This window comes from Chiloscyllium punctatum, chromosome 52, assembly GCF_047496795.1.
Source record: "Chiloscyllium punctatum isolate Juve2018m chromosome 52, sChiPun1.3, whole genome shotgun sequence".
NCBI classification, from domain to species: Eukaryota; Metazoa; Chordata; class Chondrichthyes; order Orectolobiformes; family Hemiscylliidae; genus Chiloscyllium; species Chiloscyllium punctatum.
Genome location: NC_092790.1, coordinates 14,097,863 through 14,121,004, shown reverse-complemented (window position 1 = coordinate 14,121,004; position 23,142 = coordinate 14,097,863). Strand labels below are relative to the sequence as shown.

Genomic DNA, 23,142 nt, shown 5'->3' with positions numbered 1-23,142 from the left:
GATACCCACCACTCTCTGCATAAAAAACATTTTTCCTCATAAATTCTAATACTACAGGCACTTAACTTGAATCCGTGATCCCTGGATTTTGATCATTCTGCTAAAGGAAACAGGTTTCTCCTGTCTAATGTCTCCCACTCTCAAATTAGTGAAAAATCACACAACACCAGGTTATAGTTCAACAGGCCGATATGGATTTGCACGCTTTCAGAGTGCTGCTCCTTCATCAGGTAGCTCACTATTTAGTACTGTAGACCCCATTACCCATGGGGTATATGTTCCAGGACCTACAGATAGGTGCAAAACCATTAATTTAAATGGGAAATATACCTTCCGGCATTCTCCTGGTCCCTGGTTCTGGAACATTCCCTTTTATATGCTCAGACCACTGTAAACCACGAGTAAGTGAAACCGTGATAACTGGACCCGTGAATACGAGTGTCGTCCTGTTTTCCTTAATCATGGCACCACTGTTCCAAGGAATACAACCCCAAACTCTCCAATCTCTCCTGGTAGCTACAATTCACCAGCCCGGCAACATTCTTATAAATCTCCTCTGCACTCTCTCCACTGCAATGACGTCCTTCATATAATGTGGTGACCTGACTGCACACAATATTGTTGTAGCCACCAGTGCCTCACACAGTTTCATTGATATTTCCTTATTTTTGTATTCAACCCTCTGCCAATGAAGGAGAGCATTCCACGTGCCTTCTTTACAGCCCTCCTATCTTTAGGGACCTGAGCATTTGCACACTAAGATCTCTCACTTCACCTGTCCCTCTCAGTATATTCCCATTTATTGTCATTTCCCATTTCCCGTCTGACTTCCCAAAATACATTCCCTGACACTTATCAGAGCATTCTACCAAACCATCTGTCTAGTTTTGGAGCTTACAGCTATCCTCCACACTATCCACTACACGGCCAATTTTTGTGTCATCTGCAAATTTCACAAATTTGCCCAACATACGCAACTCCAAATCATTAATGGATAAAACAAACAGCAGAGGTCCCAACACCGAGCCATGCATAGCACCACTTGAAACAGCTTTCCATTCACAAGGGCCACCATTGACGATTATCCTTTCTTTCCTGTGACTGAGCCAACTTTGGATCCAATTCAATACATTACCCTGTATCCCTCAGGGCATTACTTCTTGGTGCAGTCTGCTGTGATGCTGCTGCTCCTTTAACAAAGCTTGTAAAAGACACAGGTTCTGAAAAGTCGGAGTTGATGGGTTTGAGGGCCATTTTGATTCTTGCTAACAGGTAATGCCTCAGTCAAAAGGTTTCCACATTTTTAAGAAGAACACTTGTACAATGAAAGGGGAGTGGCCCAGTTTTCCCAGCTCAGCTTTTCTCTGGTTTGATTTGGTTTTTGACTGTCTGGCTATTGACTGAAAGCAGTCAGGCAGTTGAAAAAGTTGCTGAACCCAAAGAAGCAGGTCCATGATGGTACACTCTCTCTGACATCTCTCCTGTATGACCCTGTGTTTGACTTTACCTTTTGTGCCAAGGGGTATTTATGGGGATTGTTGTAAATGTTGGGAACATCATCATTAAGTTGGTATAGTCTGTTGGGTTTTTGGATTTTTAGGTTATTTAGTATTCTGTTCTCTTTTGTTTGTGTATCATTCGGTAAATGTGTAAATCAAACTGTTTGGTTTAAAACTACTGGTTTGACCAGCTGCATCCCTCCTGGAATATCTTCGTTACACCCACTTAAAACAATTAGCAAAGTTAGGGTGTGGGTTACTTTCTTGAAATGTTTGGAGGGTGTCTGGCCTTTTCCATAACAGATTGGGGGCGTTTGCAGAATTTATTCTCTAGTTCTGATTTGGGATTTGATTTGTTGGACTGGAAGGCAGCAAGTGGTAAGTCTTAGCGTCTTTTGTTCCAGGTGTTGAAGTCAATTGGTTTAAACAGCGCTTGGAGAAAGTGAGGACTGCAGATGCTGGAGATCAGAGACGAGTGTGTGTTACTGGAAAACCGAGCAGATCAGGCAGCATCTGAGGGGTAGGAGAATCAATGTTTTGGGCATCAGCCCTTCATCAGGAAACAGTGTTTGGGAGAGCAATGGCTCTTTGAGTCATCAAGAGTTTTCTAGGATGGAAGAGGTGGCGTCAGTTTTTTTGCAAAAAGTGATTAATACCAAGCTGCTGGAATTAGCAGACAAGCTGGAGGTTGACTGCCTCCTTCCATGAGGAAAAGTGGGATAATTACAGTCATAGCTCACCGTTTAAATTTGCTGAAAATTCCATCAGAATCTTTAGAGATGGCTAAAATTCAATTGATAATGAAACAACTCGAGTTAGAGGCAAAAGTCAAGGAAAGAGCAACAGAAACAAAACAGTTTGAATTACAATTCAAAGCAGAAGAGAGGGAGAAGAGGAGAGAGAGGAATGGAAGAAAGAAAGAGGGAGTTTGAACTTTGGTAATTGGCACGTAGACAGGAGTACAAAATTTCACTTCCTGATGTAATGACAACGCACATATAAGAGCAGACAGTTAGAACAGTAAGACTGGCATCAGAAATGGTTGATAATTGAGTTGATCAATAAATTAAAATCAGTTTTAATCCATGAGGGGTAATAATTGTGGATAAGAGAAATTCTCACATGGAAAGTAAAAATTAGATCTCTGTGAAGATCATAAGGATAATTTACCACAGGGTAAAAAGGAAACCCTTGAAGGGGAAAGACAAGTGAAAAAGCTCTGGTGTTTTCAATAAAGTAGGCCACATGGAAGCAGTATTAGCGGGTTCGGAAAAGCACTGAGAAGCCAGATGTAGGAAAGCAGGATAAGCCAGTGAATTTTGTTGCAGTGGTAACAGAGAGCACTGTGGAGACTAGAAAGCTGCACCAGAATGTACAAACTGGTTGGAGGTTGTTTATGGAGGAAGTGCCAGATCTTCTTAAACCATACACCGTGAAGGTAAAGTTTACTCGCATAGGCCAGGAGCAGCAGGTAAAGAGGTAGCAATATTCAGAGATATAAGTATCCTTTCGATCTGTGATGCTAAAAGATGAAGATATATGTAGCGCTAAAGGACTATTGCCAGAAAAGGTATGATTAACTGGAATTCACATTGAAATAAGGAATGCTCATTTGTAAGAAGTGAGGTTAGAGTGTCGAGCGAAGAGGGGAGAAGTCATAGTAGGTGTACTGGACAAACTTTCAGCTCTGGGAATACAGTTTGTCCTTTTTAATGATATTGCTGATTCACTGGTGGAAGTCCTGATTTTAGTTGAAAAGCCAATGGAAATTCAGGCAACTGGACTACTGCAGGACACACATCCTGGGATGTTTTCTGACTGTGGTAACGAGGTCACAAAGTCACCAGTTGAAACAGGAAAGTCAAAGAGTACAGATAAGAAAGTTGAAGGGAAATTAGCAGAGACCCTGTTTGATCAGATAGTTGAGACAAACCAGGAACAGAGATGACAAAGCAGACATCTTTAGCTCAGGTCAATTAACTGAGTTACAGCAAAAAGATGAAAATTTATAGCAATTGTATCAAAAGGCATACACAAAACGAACCCAAATGTATCCCTGATTGTTATTATTTTAAAAATAATGTCTTAATGAGGAAATGGAGAACCTCACATTCAGGCAGATGAGAAATGGGCAGACATTTATCAAGTTGTATTGTTAGTGGTTTATATAAAGGACGTGTTGCGAGTATAGCACACGAGCTACCTGTATAGATTGTCTGTTTGAAATTCATGTTATTTAATTGGCATCTCGGTATGTGACAGGTATTTGCGAAAGGATTAATTCTGTCCTTTTCAGTCACACAAACTCCATGTAAATATGCTTCATCCCGGTTGGAGAATTTGAGCTGTGTGCAGAGGCTGAACTGGCTGGAACTGTTTTCCCTGGAGAGTGACCTTATAGAAGTTTATTAAATCATAAGGCGCATGGAGAAGTGGGGGAGCCTGGTACAATTATAACATTTAAATGGTATCTGAGTGAGTATAATGAGAAAGCCTTAAAACTTGCCCTTAAATACTTAGACTAAATGTAATGTTGAATTATAGAACACAAGAAAATAAACAGGGCAGACAGAGAGGCATCAAGCCATAAAAGGGGGAACCTCGGATGTGCAGAAGATAAAAAAAAATCTGTTCTCACCAAGTGAGAATGCAATGCTCGAAAGCAATTAAGAACATTTGCCTTAACATCAATGAATCAATGTAAAAGACACCGATTGATAACATTCACTGTTGTTAACTTATGAATTTTGACCTCAGAAACTTTGTATCATCTCAGAAGCATGCCAAAAGCCTTGTAATAAATGGTCAGGTCCTATCAATTATAATGGATTCTTATTGTGTGTGAGTGAGAGAGTGAGAGATGAATGTTTGGAATTTATTTGCATTTTGGTACTTCATGATGATTTTGAGTACCCATTACTGATTATGAAATACAAACTCTAAAGTGTAATATTGAGAAGCATTTGTTGGGGCAAAGGGCCTGTTTCCACGCTGTAAATAATCTAATCTAATCTTGAACTTACTTGGTGTTCCTACACACCACGACTGACCCACTGTCAATTCTAACTCATCAGATTTGTGGGCGGCACGGTGGCACAGTGGTTAGCACTGCTGCCTCACAGCGCCAGACACCCTGGTTCAATTCCCACCTCAGGCGACTGTCTGTGTGGAGTTTGCACATTCTCCCTGTGTCCGCGTGGGTTTCCTCTGGGTGCTCCGGTTTCCTCCCAGAGTCCAAAAATGTGCAGGTCAGGTGAATTGGCCATCATAAATTGCCTGTAGTGTTAGGTAAGGGGTATGGTTGGGTTGCACTTCGGTGGGCCAAAGGGACTGTTTCCACACTGTAAGTAATCTAATCTTATTTTCTGTCATCTTTGAATTTGAAACACAACTCTGAAAAGAAAGCATGTTTAATTTGAGACTAATGAATCATTTAAAATTTCACCTTTCAGCCTCAGTCACAGAATGATTTTGTGCTTAAGATAAAAAGCAGGAATCTGCTCCTAGCTTCAAAACTATTCTAAACCTAACATTGAAGAGATTCTGACACAATCTGTCAGGAAGCCATTTTATCGTCAGTTTGCCCTCCTCGCTAAGATGCCATTTTGTAAAACAATGATCTCTGATATGCGAGCTGTGCAAGGTTGCCTTAGGACCTCTCCCACTTAGTTTAGACTGATACCTCTTTATGACAGGGACTTACCTCACCAACAGGCACCTGACTCGGCTGGATCTGTTTTTCCCACTGATGGATGGCTAAGGGCCTACAGGAGTGATCAGTTAAGCGCGCACAGACCTGTTAATTAACCTCTCTTCCTTACGAATTGTTGCCTTTCCATTGTCTATCTAATTAAGAACATGCAGTGTTTTTTGTAAAGTTTTGTGAAAAGGAAGCCTGTTTGAGAAAGAAGAGTGGAGTAGTCTGCGAGGGCTCTTAAAGGAAGAGCTGGTACCCTACTTTTCTAAGGTTATAGAACCTCAGCTAGCCTGATTTATAGGTGTCAATGTTACGTTGTAACACTGATACTATTGGTAACTAAAGGATAAGGCTAAAGTTAAACTAAACTGTTTGTAAGAGGTTTTTATTCCAGACTACCAAAGTGTATGATCTCCAGGAGGAACCAAGAGAGGCTTATAGATCTGAGTCCCCAAGGGATTCTCTGGGCTGTCTCAAATCTGTACATTAACAAAATGAATAGGAAGGGTTTAGAGATAGATGGGCTAAGTGCTGCCAAATGGAACCAGATTAGGTTAGGATATCTGGTCGGCATGGACAAGTTAGACCGAAGGGTCTGTTTCCATGCTACACATCTCTCTAACTCAACAACTCTTCAGTAACTCTTGCCCTGTCAGTGATCACAGTTTCCCTCCATCTCTGTACTTAACCCTTCCTTCACGGATGGTTGTTGAAACAATGGCCTATTTGTCTATCTTCATTGTAACTTTGAAGATGCTCTTAATAATTGGAGATTTTAATGCTGTTCCTGAATGTCTATTTTGGATGAGGACTCAATTTATCTATCTTTAACACTGGTGTGTAACCGTCAATGGGCTACATACCTTCTGTTTGTTTGAGGCAGCTGGTCACTCCTTGCTTTGAACTGAGGAAGTATTACAGTGTCTTAGTCCCTCAGGTGTTTTTCTGGAGGAAGACACAGGAACACCACCTGTAAATCAACATGAGGCTAGTCTGGCAAGATTGAACTGATCATTGTCACATTCATTGCATCTTCATTAGGATGTGTGTTTTGTATTTCTTTAAATCCAACAACTTAACCAGAATCACGGATCTGATTCCATTATTGCCCTGAGCTGCTATCTGTCTGGGGATTGTTTGTTTTTCATGTGATTCGATACCAGTTGATTTGGAGATGTTGGTGTTGGACTGGAGTGCACAATGTTACACATCAAGTGCTTCCAAAAAAATTGTTGGACGAGAACCTGGTGTTGTGTGATTTTTAACTTGATATCAGTTGAGTGAGATCCAGAAACTGAGCAACAAACGCGCAGCACCATGAATGGGAATACTCAACCACCAGGATGCTTACACAGTTCAACATCCAACTCCCCAACGACCTGTTGGAAATAGGAAAAACGGCGCTATTGCTCATGTTTTTACAAAGATCCCAGTGTATGTCCTTTTACAAGAGTATCCCATTCCTACAGTTGGTCCACACTACCTCAAGAAAGAGCGGGAAACAGATTGAAAGTAAAACAGGGTTCAGAGGATTGTAAACCACCACAATATCACACAGCAGCTTCCTCCCGCTCTGTCTCCCTCAGCAGGCCCACACACAGCCCGAGAAACGCCTTTCTCTTCCCCCCCAGCCCGCTCACTCCAAGTTCCGGGACCAGTTCCTGCTCCGCTCGGCCTCTTACAAACAGCCCCCGGTTCTCCCTGAACTCCCCCCGAAACAATCCCGGTCTCGGAGCCCCCTCTGTGTCCCAGGCTCCCATCCCGATGTGCTGCTGGAAGGAGCCTGCTGTTCCCTCCCTTCCCTGGGCGCTGATCTCTCCATTGCGGTCTGTTTCAAACAAACGTCTTGTACTCACTGAATAAATGCTCCTCAATGGCAGCGCTGGGGGAGGGCCTCACGCATGCGCTCCTCTACTCAGGAACAAGTCAGCTTTGGGGAGAAAAGTGAAAAATCACACAACACCAGGTTATGGTCCAACAGGTTGTATTGGAAGCACACTAGCTTCCGGAGTGACGCTCCTTCAGGTGGTAGTGGAGGGTTCAAACCTAACACAGACTTTATAGCAAAAATTTACAGTGTGCTGTAGATGAAATTATACGGTGAAAAATTAATTGTTATGCCTTTCATCTGTTAGAATATCATGATAGTTTCACTTCTTTCATGTGTAAATCACAAACCTTTTTTTGAAATGTTGCATTCTCAGGTTAGCTGTTAACAACGGTGAGAGCTACACAATATGTTGAAGGTGTTAGTCCCGTGTTCTCTGTCTATGCCATGATGTTTAGATTGATTCTCATCTAAAAAGTGAGATAACGGAGTTTTACATGAATTCATGCAGTTTTTGAGCTCAGAATTCTACATGAATGCATGCAGTTTTTGAGTAAAGTAATTTAACCCTGAAAGTACAAATTCACCCCAAAAAATATGTGTGTGCATGTGGGTATTTGTCTGTGTGTGTATGTCTGGGTTGGGAGTTGTGAGAGTGAGAAAGTGTGTGTGTGTAGTGAGTGCAGAGTTTCTTAAGACTGTGAGGGGGTGCATGTGTGAGTGTGGGAATGTATATGTCTGGAAGGGTGTGTGTCGGTGTCTGTGTGCACATCTGTGTTTATGTGTGTCCGTGTGTATGTCTGAAAAGGAGTGCCTGTGTGTGTATGAGAGTGTGTGTGTGTAGGAGTATCTGTCTGTGTGTATAATACAATGGTGGTCACCTGTAATGTGACATGAACCCAAGGTCCCGGTTGAGGCCCTCCCTATGGGTACCGAACTTAGCTACCAGCCTCTGCTCAACCACGTTTCACTGCTGCCTGTCCCGAAGTCCACCTTGGAGGATGGTCACCCGAAGGTCCAAGGACGAATGTCCTGGGCCACTGAAGTGTTCTCCAACTGGGAGGGAACACTCCTGTCATTGATTGTTGTGCGGTGCCCATTCACCCATTGTCGTAGCCTTTGCTCGGTTTCCTCAATGTACCATGCCTCCGGGCATCCTTGCCTGCAATGTATAAGATAGACCAATGTTGGCTGAGTCACATGACTACCTGCCACTAACAAGGTGGGAGGTGTCCCCACGCGTAATGGTGGTATCTATGTCCACACTCTGACACGTTTTGCAGCGCCTACCGTGACAGGGTTGTATGGAGTTGTCCTGAGAGCCGGGCTGCTTGTTACGAACAACGATCTGTTTGAGGTTCGGTGGTTGTTTAAAGGCAAGTAGTGGAGGTGTGGTGAATGTCTTGGTGAGGTGCTCATACTCATTGATAATGTGTTGCAAGTCACGAAGAACATGGCGTAGTTTTTCAGCTCTTGGGAAATACTGAACAACGAAGGGTACCCTGTCGGTTGCAGCAAGTGTCTGTCTCCTGAGGAGGTGATTACGGTTCCTTGCTGTGGCATGTCGGAACTGGCGGTTGATGAGTTGGGAATTGTACCCCGTTCTTGTGAGGGCATCCCTGAGTGCTTCCTGGTGTCTCAACTGAGCAGATCCGGTGTACGCGTAGGGCTTATCCATAGGGGATGGCTGTTTTAATATGTTTTGGGTGGAAGCTGGAGAAGTGTAGCATTGTGAGGTTGTCTGTGGGTTTGCGGTAGAGTGTGGTGCTGAGGTGTCCATCCTTGATGGAGATGCATGTGTCTAAGAATGAGACAGATAGCCGAGAGTAGTCCATGGTGAGTTTGATGGTTGGATGAAACATGTTGATGTCACTGTGTAATTTTATCAGTGACTCCTCGCCATGGGTCCAGAGGAAGAAAATGATGTCAATGTACCTGGTGTACAATTTTGGTTGGAGATCCTGCATCGAGAAGAAGTCTTGTTCGAACCTGTGCATGAAAATGTTGTCATATTGGGGTGCAAATGTGGTCCCAATGGCTGTTCCATGTGTCTGGGTGAAGAATTGCTTGTCAAAGGTGAAGATGTTGTGATCGAGCATAAAGCGGATGAGTTGTAGGATGGTGTTTGGAGATTGGCAGTTGTTGGTGCTGAGTACTAAAGCTGTTGCCGCCTTGCCATCATTGCGGGGGATGCTGGTGTAGAGTGCGGAAACGTCGATTGTTCAACTGGTCCATGGGTGCTGAGTTTCTGTAAGAAATCTGTAGTGTCGTGACAGAAGCTGGAAATCCCATGTACAGTCGGTTTCAACATGCCTTCCACACAGCCAGAGATTCTCACATAGAGTCCCATTGCCCGACACAATGGGACGTTCTGGAGTGTTGGCTTTGTGTACCTTTGGAAGGCAGTAGAAGGCGCCTACACGAGAAGTACGTGGGATGAGGGTGCGTAGGGAACTCTGAAGGACTGGATCCAAAGTTCTGATCAGTTTGTTTAATTCACGGGTGTGTTCTTTGGTCAGATCAGCTGGTAGTTGCCTGTTGTGTTCCTGGTTATTCAGTTGTTTGTACACTTCCTTGCAGTGATCTGTTCCATTCTGAAGGACAATGGCGCCTCCTTTATCCGCTGGTTTGATGACAATGTTGTGATTGTTTTTGAGAGTCTGGATGACATTGTGTTGTGAAGCGGTGACGTTTTGCTCTACCTTGTGGGTACAGCTGATGAATCTGGCATTTATATATTTCCTGATGGTTTGAGCATACATGTCAAGCCCAGGGCAAGCGGCCCTATGGTGGGATCCAAGTTGACACCTGCTTTGGTCGCTCCTCTACAGATCCCTGTGATGACAGTTCGAGTTCATCAGTGGGCTCATTGGGATCACTGCTGGCACCTTGAAGGAATTCCCAGAGTCTCGTTCGTCTGATGAACTCTTCCGGGTCTGCTGCCAGAACCAACAGGTCCATTTTGGCGGTGGAGCAGAAGTTGAGATCCCGACTCAGGACTTCAATCTCTTCGGGTCTAAGGGTGTGGTCCGATTAGTTGATAATAGACTTCCCCGCGGTGATTATGTTGTCTACTGTGGTTCCAGAGTGGGCTTTGCTATTACTGGTGAGAATCCAGTTTTTTGCTCTTGGCGTGCATGTACGTCGTGTTATTTTGTCGCCTTGTCTGACAGTGTTGGGGAGAAAAGGTTCAGTCGCAGATACAGTTTGGGCGGGAGTGAGCTGGAGGCGGAGCTGGATGATCAAAGCTATTTCCCTGCTCTGTCAGTCACTCAGTTTCCTCTCCGGACCCGCCTCTCACTCTCTGTCAGCTCTTTCTCAGTCAGGTCGGGCCGGGCTCTATAAAAAAGGAAGGGGAGGCAGCTCGGCTCTCATTCAGCAGCGGTTGGAGTGAAGAAGCGTGATGTCTGGAAGAGGTAAAGGAGGCAAAGGCCTGGGAAAAGGCGGAGCGAAGCGGCACCGCAAAGTGCTCCGTGATAACATCCAGGGCATCACCAAACCAGCCATCCGGCGCCTGGCTCGCCGTGGCGGGGTCAAGCGCATCTCGGGCTTGATCTACGAGGAGACCCGCGGGGTGCTGAAGGTTTTCCTGGAGAATGTGATCAGGGATGCGGTCACCTACACTGAGCACGCCAAGCGCAAGACGGTCACCGCCATGGATGTGGTGTACGCTCTGAAACGTCAGGGCCGCACTCTCTATGGTTTCGGCGGTTGAGCATAAAGCGACCCTTTTCCAGCGAACCCAAAGGCTCTTTTCAGAGCCACCCAAACCATGCGGTAGAGAGCGGAGACCTGAGGACGGGGAAGGCAGCACACACGGAGTACCTCATGTACCCCTGGTTATTTGATATATGTCGTAATTTTAGAATTAAATCCTTTCCGAAAATTTACTAATACCGTGTTCTGCGGTACAGTAGAGAGCATTGGGAGTGGACGGTTCACTTTGTTGCTGTTTACCGTGGCGAATGATTTTAAAGTTGCAAGTATTCCTACAGTGTAGATAAGAGGCTATTAGGCCAATCGAGACTCTCCTGTTGTGCAACCTGGTAATTCCATGTAAAGAATCGCATCGTAACTTGTAATTGTAAGATGTAGCAGCAGCTACATTCCGCCCCTCCAGCTTGTTCTGCCATTCGATCATGGCTGATATTTCTCAAATTTCCCGTAACCTTCGATCCTCTTATTTTCGTGAATACCTGTCCATCTCAGTAATGATATCTGTGGTTCTTGGCTGTCCATGCCATGAATGATGATTTGTTTTTAACGTCTGGGTTCCACAATACGTAATGTTAGATATTACAGTATTTATATTTCCAAGGCATAACACTCAGCTCAGTTTTGTTACTGGGAGCCTGCAGATGTGTTATGGGGCGCGTTCTTTCCACCTGCCCGCTCAGGCAGCGATTACACATTGTCTTCGGCAAGTAATAATTTGGATGAAATAAAAATGACTAAAGTGTGGTTCTGTAATTTTACCGGTGTACAGTGTTTTAGCTTTTAAGATGTTTACATCGGCTGTTTTTCGATTGATTCATAGCGGATACAAGTTCGGTTGCTCATCCAGGGAGCGTAGGAAGCGAGAGGGGACATTAGGACAGTATTTCTCTTGGAATTCATTTAAAACCAAAAGACAGCGAATTAAATTTGCAACTAATGAGATCTTCATTCAGAGATTTTGGAAATATAGTAATTAGATGAGTGATGTTCACATCAAATTGTGGCATTGGGTTAGATATTTCAGGAAAGACCACATCTCCTCATTGACCCCCTTTGCGATAACATGGCTTGGTGAGGTGGGGACAGGAGAGAAAAGGGGATAAATGGCGCCAAGAGACCAACGGCTTATTTTCAAATTTGAAAATGCCCGCCAACACGTATAAAAGAGCAGGAGGATGCACGACTACGTACACGTTGATTGGTTTTTCGATTACTAAACTAAACTTCACACAATCTCACTTTACATTCCCTCCTTTTACAGCTGAAAAATGACTGACTGCTGTGGAACACGCTCTCGGCAGAGGCTGGGGGGCGAAAAAGAAGTGGATATAAACCGAGCAGAGAATAAATTGCAGAGGGATATGCTGCAGAGACAGTGGGAGTATTCAATTCTTACTGATAGAGTTCAAGGAAATGTGAAGCCAAACCCGATCGGGAACACCCGTGACACTATTCTAGCCTCATAGAACATTGATCAAACAGAAAGGTCACTCAGGCAGTGACCGTGCAATGTGAAATAATGCATTTCCAGACACACTTACAATCGTATTCTATGATATAATCTTCCTCTGCTGCCACAGGCAGTAACAGTATCCAATAAAAAGGAGACAGAAATGCAGCGATGTTAAGTATAACGGCCAGGGCCCTGCACGTTAAAAGGAAAGTAATTCAATCAGACAGAAGATTCCGCTCCTTTCACAGATGGTGTGAGTGGCTCTTAAAAGAGCCTTTGGGTTGTCAGATTCAAGAATAGTCTTCACTTTTTAGCAGATCCAGCAGCGGAAGTTTTCTTGGGCAGCAGCACGGCCTGGATGTTAGGCAGCACCCCGCCCTGAGCGATAGTCACCCCTCCCAGCAGCTTGTTGAGCTCCTCGTCGTTGCGCACGGCCAGCTGTAGGTGCCTGGGGATGATGCGGGTCTTCTTGTTGTCCCGGGCCGCGTTGCCGGCCAGCTCCAGGATTTCAGCCGTCAGATACTCCAACACCGCAGCCAGATAGACCGGCGCTCCGGCACCCACACGCTCAGCATAGTTACCCTTTCTCAGGAGCCTGTGAACACGGCCAACCGGGAACTGAAGGCCAGCCCGGGACGACCGAGACTTCGCCTTGGCGCGACCTTTCCCACCGCCCTTTCCTCTTCCAGACATCACCACAATCGCACAAACACTTTCACAGAGAATGATGCACTCCGCCCACATTGCGGCCTCTTATACCTTCGGGAGGAATGGTGGGGCGGCCCTTTCTGATTGGTCCCATTGTTCAGTATCTCCACATGTTGTTTCAATTCCCAATCAGGATTCTGCTTCATTTCCCAATCCGGAGAGGGCACGGGGAGTAGGACGGAAACGACAAGCGCCAATTCATCAACCGCTTTCTTTCAAAATTGAAAAGCCCGCCAATTTCCAAACAAAGGAGTATGTTTTACCTGAATAATGAAGTAAAAAAAAACTGTGCAAGTTCAAAAAACATGAAGTCATGTTAACTTACTTTTAGTTTACAAACGTATAATTCACACGGTCTTACTCTCCCTCATTTGCCGATGTGTGTCTGATCGTAATAGCGGGTTATTTTCTTAACCTTGCGAAGAAGCTGAAACAAAACAGGCCAAACAGTGCAGTCTGCAACCTGTCTTTTCTTTTCACATTTCAGTACCACCCCGGTATGCTGATAAAGCAGCACACAGCATTTTTCCAGCTCAGCATCGAGGGCGAACACGTTTTTTAAGACGATATTTTAAGGCTGTCCTCCTTTATCGCTCTCGATCAGATTCAGCAAAAGCTCCACCCTTCAGCCCGGTAGCTGGTTGGAGTTCTCTCGGTTCTGTTTGAAATTCTCTCACCGTCAGCAGGAAGATTTATTTTGCATTGCGAAAAATCGGATCAAACCCGTGCACTCGGAATGTAAAGCAAATCAGAAGGTAAAATGCATCAATCGTGGGAGTGAAAGACGTGGGCATTTGTCTGCCAGCAGTGAACAAGCAAGATGAAAAATGACTCACTGGCGATTGATCTGCTCTCTCCAATAATTTGCAAAGTACTTACTAACACAAAAACGTATAGTACTATAACTTGAAACGGCTCATCAAAAATCACGTGGGAAGTAAAACAAAGAACTCTGAAAGAAATGGTTCTGCTGTCTCAGGGATGTTGTGGGTGGCTCTTATAAGAGCCTTTGGGTTGTGGATGTGTGTATGTTTCAGTGCAGTGCGGTCCTTCACTTGGAGCTGGTGTACTTGGTCACCGCCTTTGTACCCTCCGACACGGCGTGCTTGGCCAGCTCCCCGGGCAGCAGCAGCCGTACGGCGGTCTGGATCTCCCGGGAGCTGATGGTGCTGCGCTTGTTGTAATGGGCCAGGCGGGAAGCCTCCCCCGCAATGCGCTCGAAGATATCGTTGACGAACGAGTTCATGATGCTCATGGCCTTGGAGGAGATGCCGGTGTCGGGGTGAACCTGCTTCATCACTTTGTAGATATAGATGGAGTAACTTTCTTTCCTGGTCCTTTTCCTCTTCTTGCCGCCCTTCGTTGGCGCCTTCTTGATGATTTTCTTCGCGCCCTTCTTTGAGGTTTGCTGAGCTTTCTTCTCATCAGCCATAGCGCCACTCACTGTCAGTCACAGAATAAAGGAAAGCGGGCTCGGAGTTCCCTCTTTATAGACTGATGGCGTCAGCAATGCTAATGAAGGATGGAGGAAAGCCTGGCTCCTGATTGGGTACCTTACATAGAGTCATGCCCAAACATTAAGTCTCTCCAATTGGTTAATGAGATCCCATGTAGATCCGTCAGGATCTGCAACGAAATGTAAAGTGGACAGTGTTTCTGTTCCTGTCAGTCTGACTGAGGGAGATTTGTTTTGTGTCTGTGATACAGAAAGGGGTATTGGTTCGGTTTCCTTTTGCTTGTTGTGATGATGTGTTTCTAGCTCCGCATGTCTGTTTCTGTTCCTCTGTATAGGCTGGAGTTAACACAGAACTTGTCACTGTGTGAAAAAAAGCTCTCATCCATTCGAAATTGCGATTACATTTGTTGTCAAGTTACACGTACCACTGGAACCTGACTGTGAATGTTTTCTACACTTGGGGTTAATGCATCTCGTTCTCAATTGCACGGAGTTGAAGAGAAATGATAAGAAAAAGTTTCTATGTAATACTTTCCTTGAGTCACGAGTTGAGTCACGTCTTGACTGTGGGATGAATATATTTCTGAGACCTTGACTGATAAATGTGGGTCCAGACACGTATCGATAACTGTGTGCTTTGAAAGTACGTGCAGTGTAACTGAACCACGTTGCTGCACTTTTCAATTAGGCGTCTTGCAGTTTCATGCTGGGATTTACAACATTTCTCAGTCTTACGCGAATGCCTGTTAACCAGCAACTGTCAGCACGCTATATATATGCGTCACTTTAACTTTATATCTGTCATGTCATGAGAACAGATCACAAAGGCTTTAGTTATGGTCTTCAGCTCATTTTGATGTTTAGTGCCCATAACCAAGACTTCCTTGTGTATCAAAAAAGATATATGGCTACATTAGCATAAATAAAGCTGATAACTCAATCCAAACTGCTCTCTGTGGAACAGAACAAGGGGAGAATGTTCTGCTTTGCTTTCTTAGACAGAAGGCTTCCTGTTCAAAACTGTGTCCCTTACTCAGGATTCTCTCATGAGCAGTGACATACTCCCAGCATCAACTCTGTCAACTCCATTCAGATCGTTTGTTTTGCTCTAAAGGTCATACATTGGTCTTCAAAACTCCAATGAGAATATTCCCAACAATTTTATACGTACAATGAGAGCTTATGTATCAATCTGCAGCTCTAAGCTTCTGCTATGTGAATAAGTGAGGACAGGTATCACCCTCTCCCAGTAAGATTCTGCTTTGTGCATACTTGAGAGTGAAGTTATCACCCTATACCTGTTGGTTTCTACTGTGTGAATATGACAGTTTCTAGTCTGTAAATGGGATAGTTTAATCAATCGTCTCTGTCAGTTTCTGCATTGTTAAAATGTGAACGTAGTTATCAATGTCAACCTGCCATCTTCTGCGAAGTGAACATGTGGGAGTCCATAATGAAATATATCTGTTGCTTTCAGCAACAGGAGTACATGAGTTTAGTTATCATTCTTTTCCTGTGAGTTTCTTCATTGTGAATGTATTGGTGTAGTTATCCATCTGTACTGATGAAGGGCTTTTAAACAAAACGTCAATTTTCCTGCTCCTTGGATGCTTCCTGACCTGCTGTGCTTTTCCAGCACCGCACTCCCAATTCTCATCTCCAGCATCTGCAGTCCTCATCTTTGCCTATCCATTTGTACCTGTCAGTTTCTGATCTGAGAATATGGAAGTGTAGTCATTGATCTGTCCATCAGTTTCTGTAATTCGAATATGACTGTCTAGTTATCTATCTCTCCCTGTCAGTTTCTGTAATGTGAAGATGACAGTCCACTTATCTATCTGCCCCTGCCAGATTCTGCTGTGTGAATATGAGAATGTCATTACCAGTCTCTACCTGTCAGTTTTTGCTACGTCAATGTGATTTTAGTTATCAATCTGCCTCATTAGGTTCTAGGTGAATGTAAAAATGAAGTTATCAATATATACCTGTGAGATTCTGCTCTGGGAATGTGGGTGTGTTATCAAAATGTACCTGTCAGTTTCTACAATGTGAATGTGTTTGTGCGATCATCGGTCTGTCTCTGACAGGTTCAACTATATGAATGGATGAGTGCATCTGTACCTGAAAGTATCTGTACCCGTCAGTTTGTGTTCTGTCAATAAGTGACTGTACTTACACATTTGTCTCTATTTAACATGACACTTGCAGAAACAGCAGGAGCTCTATTTACTTCAAATCTCTGTTGCTCAACATGAATAAGATTTTATCTATTGCCATCCATGTCAGGGTGGCACAGTGGTGCCAGGGACACAGATTCAATTTCAGCCTTGGTTCATTACCTGTGTGCAGTTTGCACATTCTGTCCGTGTCTCCATGAGTTTCCTCCGAGTGCTCTAGTTTCTCTGCATGGTCCAAACATGTGCAGGGTTGCTGGATTAGCCATGGTAAATTGTCCTGTATTATTCAAGGATGTGCAGTGTCAGTGGGTTAACTATGGTAAACGTGGAGTTATGGGGATTGGGTGGGGTCTACATCTGGGTGGGATCCAATTTGGAGAGTTGTTGCAGGGGGGGTGGGCCAAATGACCTCTGTCTGCACTGGAGAAATTCTATGTACTGTAAATGAAAGGGAGACCTTTTCTATCATTGTCAGTCTCAACAGTGTAAAGCAGTTTGGATAATTTCCACAACTTTTATTCAATGGTATAGTTTTTGATTATAAGTTATATTCTACATCTGTATTTTGAATTTATTGTTCACATGTTTATAACCAGACCACTTTATGAGAGATTTCTCACTCTGTGTCCAATAACCTCTGGGTATCTGTCTAAATGTGTACCTCTTTGTGTCAATATTTAATTTCCCTTTGGATAGGTATGATGTTTTGGAAAGTGTGGGGGGTGATGGCTGTTCATGCGACGTTCCCCTGAGTTTCTGGTACAGAGACTGGCTGTAATGCAACGAGGGGTACATCAGCTTCCAAGAGATCAATTGTGTGAGGGGATTCTGTAGTCTGAGGTACAGACAGACGTTTCTGTGGCCAGCAGCGATAAAGCCGAATGGTGTGTTGGTTCCCTGGTGCCAGGATCAAGAATGTCTCAGAATGTTCTCACGGGAGAAGAGGGGACAGCAAGAGGTCATTGTCCACATTGGAGAAAGTGAGGACTGCAGGTGCTGGAGATCAGAGCTGAAAAATGTGTTGCTGGAAAAGCGCACCAGGTCAGGCAGCATCCAAGGAGCAGGAGAATCAACATTTTGGGCATAAGTCCTTCTTCAGGAATTCCAGAAGAAGGGCTTATGCCCAAAACGTCGATTCTCCTGCTCCTTGGATGCTGCCTGAACTGCTGCGCTTTTCCAGCAACACATTTTTCAGCATAGTTCCAATGTGGACAAATGACATAGGAAGGGAAAAGGTTGAGATTCTGAAGGGAGATTACAGAGAGTTAGGTAGAAATTTTAAAAAAGAGGTTACTCCCACTGCTACAAGCTAGTGAGGGCAGGAATAGGTGGATAGAGCAGACCCATGCATGGCTGAGGAGCTGGTATATGGGAAAGGATTCACACTTTTGGATCATTGGAATCTCTCTTGGGGTAGAAGTGACCTGTACAAGAAGGACGGATTGCACCTAAATTGGAAGGGGACTAATACACTGGCAGGGAAATTTCCGAGATCTGCTCAGGAGGATTTAAACTAGTAAGGTGGGAAACACAGAAGTAGTGAGGAAAGAGATCAGTCTGAGACTGGTACAGTTGAGAACAGAAGCGAGTCAGTCAGGGTAAATAGGGACAAAGTAGGACGAATAAGTTAAACTGCATTTACCTCAAAACAAGGGGCCTAACAGGGAAAGCAGATGAACTCAGGGCATGGTTAGGAACGTGGGACTGGGATATCATAGCAAGTACAGAAACATGGCTCAGGGATGAACAGGACAGGCAGCTTTATGTTTCAGAATACAAATGCTACAGGAAGGAGAGAAAGGGAGGCAAGAGAGGAGGGCTAGTGGCATTTATGATAGGGGATAGCATTATAGCTGTGCTGAGGGAGGGTATTCCTGGAAAAAATCCAGGGAAGTTATTTGGGTGGAACTGAGAAATAAGAAAGGGATAATTATCTTATTGGGATTGTATTAGAGACCCCCGAATAGTCAGTTGGAAATTGTGAAACAAACTTGTAAGGAGATCTCAGCTATCTGTTAGAATAATAGGGTGGTTATGGTAGGGGATTTTAACTTTTCAAACATAGACTAGGACTGCCATAGTGTTAAGGGTTTAGATGGACAGCAATTTGTTGAGTGCATACAAGACAATTTTTTGATTCAGTATGTGGATGTATCTACAAGAGAAGGTGAAAACCTTGACCTACTCTTGGGAAATAGGCAGGGCAGGTGACTGAGGTGTCAGTGGGGGAAGCACTTTGGGCCAGCGACCATAATTCTATTAGATTTAAAATAGTGATGGAAAAGGATAGACCAGATCTAAAAGTCGAAGTTCCCAATTGGAGAAAGGCCAATTTTGACGGTATCAGGCAAGAACTTTCGAAAGCTGATTGGAGGCAGATGTTCGCAGGTAAAGGGATGGCTGGAAAATGGAAAGCCTTTAGAAATGAGATAACAAGAGTCCAGAAAAAGTATGGGTGACAGGAAAGGCTGGTAGGTGCAGGGAATGCTGGATAACTAAAGAAATTGAGATTTTGCTTCAGAAAAAGAAGAAAGCATATGTCAGGGATAGACAAGATAGATCAAGTGAATCCTTCGGAGAGTATAAAGACAGTAGGAATATACTTAAGAGAGAAATCAGGAGGGCAAAAAGGGGACATGAGATAGCTATGCAAATAGAGAGTTAAGGAGAATCCAAAGGGTTTTTACAAATACATCAAGGGCAATAGGGTAACTCAGGAGAGAATAGGGTCCCTCAAAGATCAGCAAGGTGGCCTTTGTGTGGAGCCGCACGAGATGGGGGAGATACTAAACGAGGATTTTGCATCAGTATTTACAATGGAAAAGGACATGGAAGGTATTGAATGTGGGGAAACAGATGGTGACATCTTAAAAAATGTCCATATTACAGAGGAGGAAGTGCTGGATGTCTTGAAACGCATAAAAGTGGATAAATCCCCAGGACCTGATCAGGTGTACCCGAGAACTCTGTGGGAAGCTAGAGAAGTGATTACTGGGCCTCTTGCTGAAATATTTGATCATTGATAGTCACAGATGAAGTGCCGGAAAACTGGAGGTGGGCTAAGGTGGTGCCAATTTAAGAAAGGTGGTAAGGACAAGCGAGGTAATAATAGACCAGTGAGTCTGACATCGATGGTGGTCAATACTGAGGGACAGGATGTACATGTATTTGGAAAGGCAAGGACTGATCAGGGGTAGTCAACATGGTTTTGTGCGTGGGAAATCATGTCTCATAAACTTGATTTAGTTTTTTGAAGAAGTAACAAAGAGGATTGATGAGGGCAGAGCGGTGGATGTGATCTATGTGGACTTCAGTCAGGCGTTCAACAAGGTTCAACCGGGGGACCGGTTAGCAATGGAATGCAGGGAGAACTAGCCACTTGGATACAGACCTGGCACAAAGGTGGAAGACGTAGGGTGGTGGTGGAGGGTTGTTTTTCAGACTGGAGGCCTGTGACTACTGGAGTGTCACAAGGATCAGTGCTAGGTCCACGACTTTTCATCATTTATATAATGGAAATGAAGGTGGACAGCGAAGAAGGTTACCTTTGATTACAATGGGATCTTAATCAGATGGACCAATGGGCTGAGAAAGATAAATGTGAGGTGTTGCATTTTGGGAAAGCAAATCTTAGCAGGACTTATACACCTAATGGTAAGGTCCGAGGGAGTGTTGCAGAACAAAGAGACCTTGGAGTGCAGATTCATAGCTCCTTGAAAGTGGAGTCGCATGTACATAGGGTAGTGGAAAAGGTGTTTGGTATGCTTTCCTTTATTCGTCAGAATATTGAGCACAGGAGTTGGGATGTCATGTTGCGGCTGTACAGGCCACTTTTGGAATAATGAGTGCAATTCTGATCTCCTTCCTATCAGAAAGATGTTGTGAAACTTGAAAGGGTTCAGAAAAGATTTTTCAAGGATATTGCCAGGGGTTGGAGGATTTGAGCTACAGGGAGAGGCTGAAGAGGCTGGGGCTGTTTTCCCTGGAGAGTCGGAGGCTGAGGGGTGATCTTATTGAGGTTTATAAAATGATGAGGGGCATGGATAGGATAAATAGACCAATACAAGAGCATAATGTCTGAGAGTGGCCCCTTCTGGCCTTCGTCTTTGGGACGATGAGCCATTCACTCTGGGTCTAGCATCATTCACATGAGGAGCATTGCTATTTCATTGCCCTGAGTATTTCTTTCATGACACAAAGATAGGTAGAAGGACAGGTAGTGTTGTGGAAGTGTGGAGTGGGCAATGAAATGGTAGATGGAATACAATGTGGGAAAGTAGAAAGTTATGTACTTTAGTAGGAAGAACAGAGACAGAGACTGTTTTCTAAATGGGGAAAGGTTTCGGAAATCTGAAGCTCAAAGGGTCTTGGGAGTCTGAGTTCAGGATTCTCTTCTGGTTAACAGGCAGGTTCAGTTGGCAGTTGGGAAGGCAAATGTAATGTTAGCATTCATTTTGGGAGGTGTAGAATACAAGAGCAGATCTGTACTGCTGAGGCTGCATAAGGCTCTGGTCAGACCACATTTGGAACATTGTGAGCAGTTTTGGACCCCCTATCTAAGGAAGGATGTGCTGAAGTTGGAGGGGATCCAAAGGCCGTTTGTAAGAAAAATCTCAGGGATAAAGAACTGATCATATGAGGAGAGGTTGAGGACTTTGAGTCTGGACTCGATGGAGTTTAGAAGGATGTGGGAGAACCTGGTTGAAACTTGGAGAATACTGAGAGGCCTGGATAGAGTGGACATGGAGAAGATGTTTCCATGAGTAGGAGAGACTAGGACCCGAAGGCACAGCCTCCGCGTGAAGGCAAATCCCTTTAGAATGGAGATGAGGAGGAATTTCTTCAACCAGACAGTGGGGAATCTGTGGAACACATTACTGACATTATGTCTTTAAGACAGAGATAGATAGATTCCTGATCAACTGTTACAGAGAGAAGGCAGGAGAATGGTGTTAACAAACATATTAGCCATGACAGAATGGCGGAGCAGACTTGATGGGCCAAATTGCTGCTCTATCTTATGGTCTTGGCTACTTAGTGACTTAATGGTCTGTGATGGATCACACAGTTTAGGCCCTCAGATTCAGAGCTTTCTGAGCATGTGCTATGAGGCACCCACACTAAAAAGTGTGCAGGCAGCTGGATGACCAATGGAACATACGGGCTAGGAGCCCTCGGGAGCCAGCTTCCCTCGTCCTTTATGGCTGTGACTGATCTCATCCCAGCGTCAACTCCAATTTCCTGCTCCCACTCCCTTTAACCCCTCACTGATTTACAATCTCTGTCCCTTCCTTCAATTTATTCAGTGTCCCGACATGCCCCCCCCCATACACACACACACACACACACACACACACACACACACAACACACACACATTCTCACCCCCGTCCCTTGTCACACGTGAGGAAACAACGTCTCTCTGTCTCCTTTGTCAATTCCACCCCCTTTCCACCCTATGTCCCTCAGTTGGAACTCCCCTCATTCTGGAAACTTCAGAGCATATTGGCCATAACTGCTCAATCTCTCTTTTGAAGACAAACCCCTCACCTCTGAACATGAAATGTACAAAATCACTTTAGATGGTATCTTGGATGTAGAATACACATCTCAAAGTGAGTTAGTCATAGTTTCTGAGAGGTCTGCAGCCCAGAAAAAAGGCCGATCGAGTCTGTGCTGGTCTGTGAGAAACAACCACCTCACTATTCTCTAATCCCTTTTCCTCAGTACTTGGTCCCATAGCCTTGGCGTCATGAGTGCACATCTAAATCCACTTGATGATGGTTTCTGCCTCTCCCACCCTGACAGGCAGTGACTTCCAGATTCCCCACCACCCTCTGGGTGAAAAGATTTTCCTCACATCCCCTCGAAATGGCCCTTACCTTCAATCTATACCTCTCTTCCACCTCCATCAAGGGGGGAAAAGTTTCTTGCTGCCTCCCCTATCTTCACCCCTCATCATTTTATACATCCCTCTCTTTCAATCCACTCTGCTATAAAGACAACAACCCTAGTCTGTCTAAACTCTCTCAATCACTGAAACTCTCCTGCCCCCAAGGCAATATGCTAGTAAATCTCCCTGTGCATCCTCACAATTCATTTAGATTCCATGAGATAGTGAGATGAGCGACAGTCAGCGAATGCAGCTTAACACATGGCTGAGAGGCTGGTGCAGGAGGGAGGGCTTCAGATACCTAGACCATTGGGATACCCTCTGGGGAGAAGGCGGGACCTGTACATGAAGGACGGGTTGCACCTGAACTGGAGGGGGACAAATGTCCTGGGTGGGAGATTTGCTCGTGTGATTCGTGAGGGTTTAAACTAGTTTGGCAATGGGGTGGGAATCAGATCCACGTGTCTGAGAGGGGGTCAGTTGCAGACAGGACAGTGACAGGATATATTGAAACTATCAGGAAGGTTTCTTACGCGATGAAACTAAAGGATCGGTTAAAGTGTGTCTTCTTTATGCAAGGAGTATCTGAAATAAGAGTGATGAACTTAGAGCATGGATCAGTACTTGGGGACTATGATGTTGTGGCCATAATGGGGATGTGGGTTTCACTGGGGCAGGAAGGATTGCATGATGTTCCAGGGTTTAGAACATTTAA

General features: G+C 44.5%; 3 protein-coding genes and 1 long non-coding RNA gene across 5 annotated transcripts in view; 1 reads left to right on the top strand and 3 right to left on the bottom strand.

Annotated features, from left to right (window-relative positions):
* Nucleotides 1-23,142, bottom strand: part of LOC140470801 (uncharacterized) — a 678,281-nt gene that overhangs the window by 49,288 nt on the left and 605,851 nt on the right. The window lies entirely within an intron of this gene.
* LOC140470953 (histone H4) lies at nucleotides 10,392-11,110 on the top strand. The gene has a single exon (XM_072566878.1). The coding sequence runs from the start codon at nucleotides 10,428-10,430 to the stop codon at nucleotides 10,737-10,739; it is 312 nt and encodes a 103-aa protein (XP_072422979.1). The 5' UTR covers nucleotides 10,392-10,427; the 3' UTR covers nucleotides 10,740-11,110.
* On the bottom strand, nucleotides 12,481-12,960 carry LOC140470698 (histone H2A-like). Its single transcript, XM_072566719.1, has one exon. The coding sequence runs from the start codon at nucleotides 12,936-12,938 to the stop codon at nucleotides 12,498-12,500; it is 441 nt and encodes a 146-aa protein (XP_072422820.1). The 5' UTR covers nucleotides 12,939-12,960; the 3' UTR covers nucleotides 12,481-12,497.
* On the bottom strand, nucleotides 13,810-14,349 carry LOC140470903 (histone H2B type 1-O-like). Its single transcript, XM_072566846.1, has one exon. It carries the CDS (start codon nucleotides 14,332-14,334, stop codon nucleotides 13,954-13,956), a length of 381 nt encoding a protein of 126 aa, XP_072422947.1. The 5' UTR covers nucleotides 14,335-14,349; the 3' UTR covers nucleotides 13,810-13,953.

Excerpts from the sequence above, each read along its gene's own strand:
- LOC140470953 (XM_072566878.1), top strand. The coding sequence starts at position 10,428 with ATGTCTGGAAGAGGTAAAGGAGGCAAAGGCCTGGGAAAAGGCGGAGCG.
- LOC140470903 (XM_072566846.1), bottom strand. The coding sequence starts at position 14,334 with ATGGCTGATGAGAAGAAAGCTCAGCAAACCTCAAAGAAGGGCGCGAAG.
- LOC140470698 (XM_072566719.1), bottom strand. The coding sequence starts at position 12,938 with ATGTGGGCGGAGTGCATCATTCTCTGTGAAAGTGTTTGTGCGATTGTG.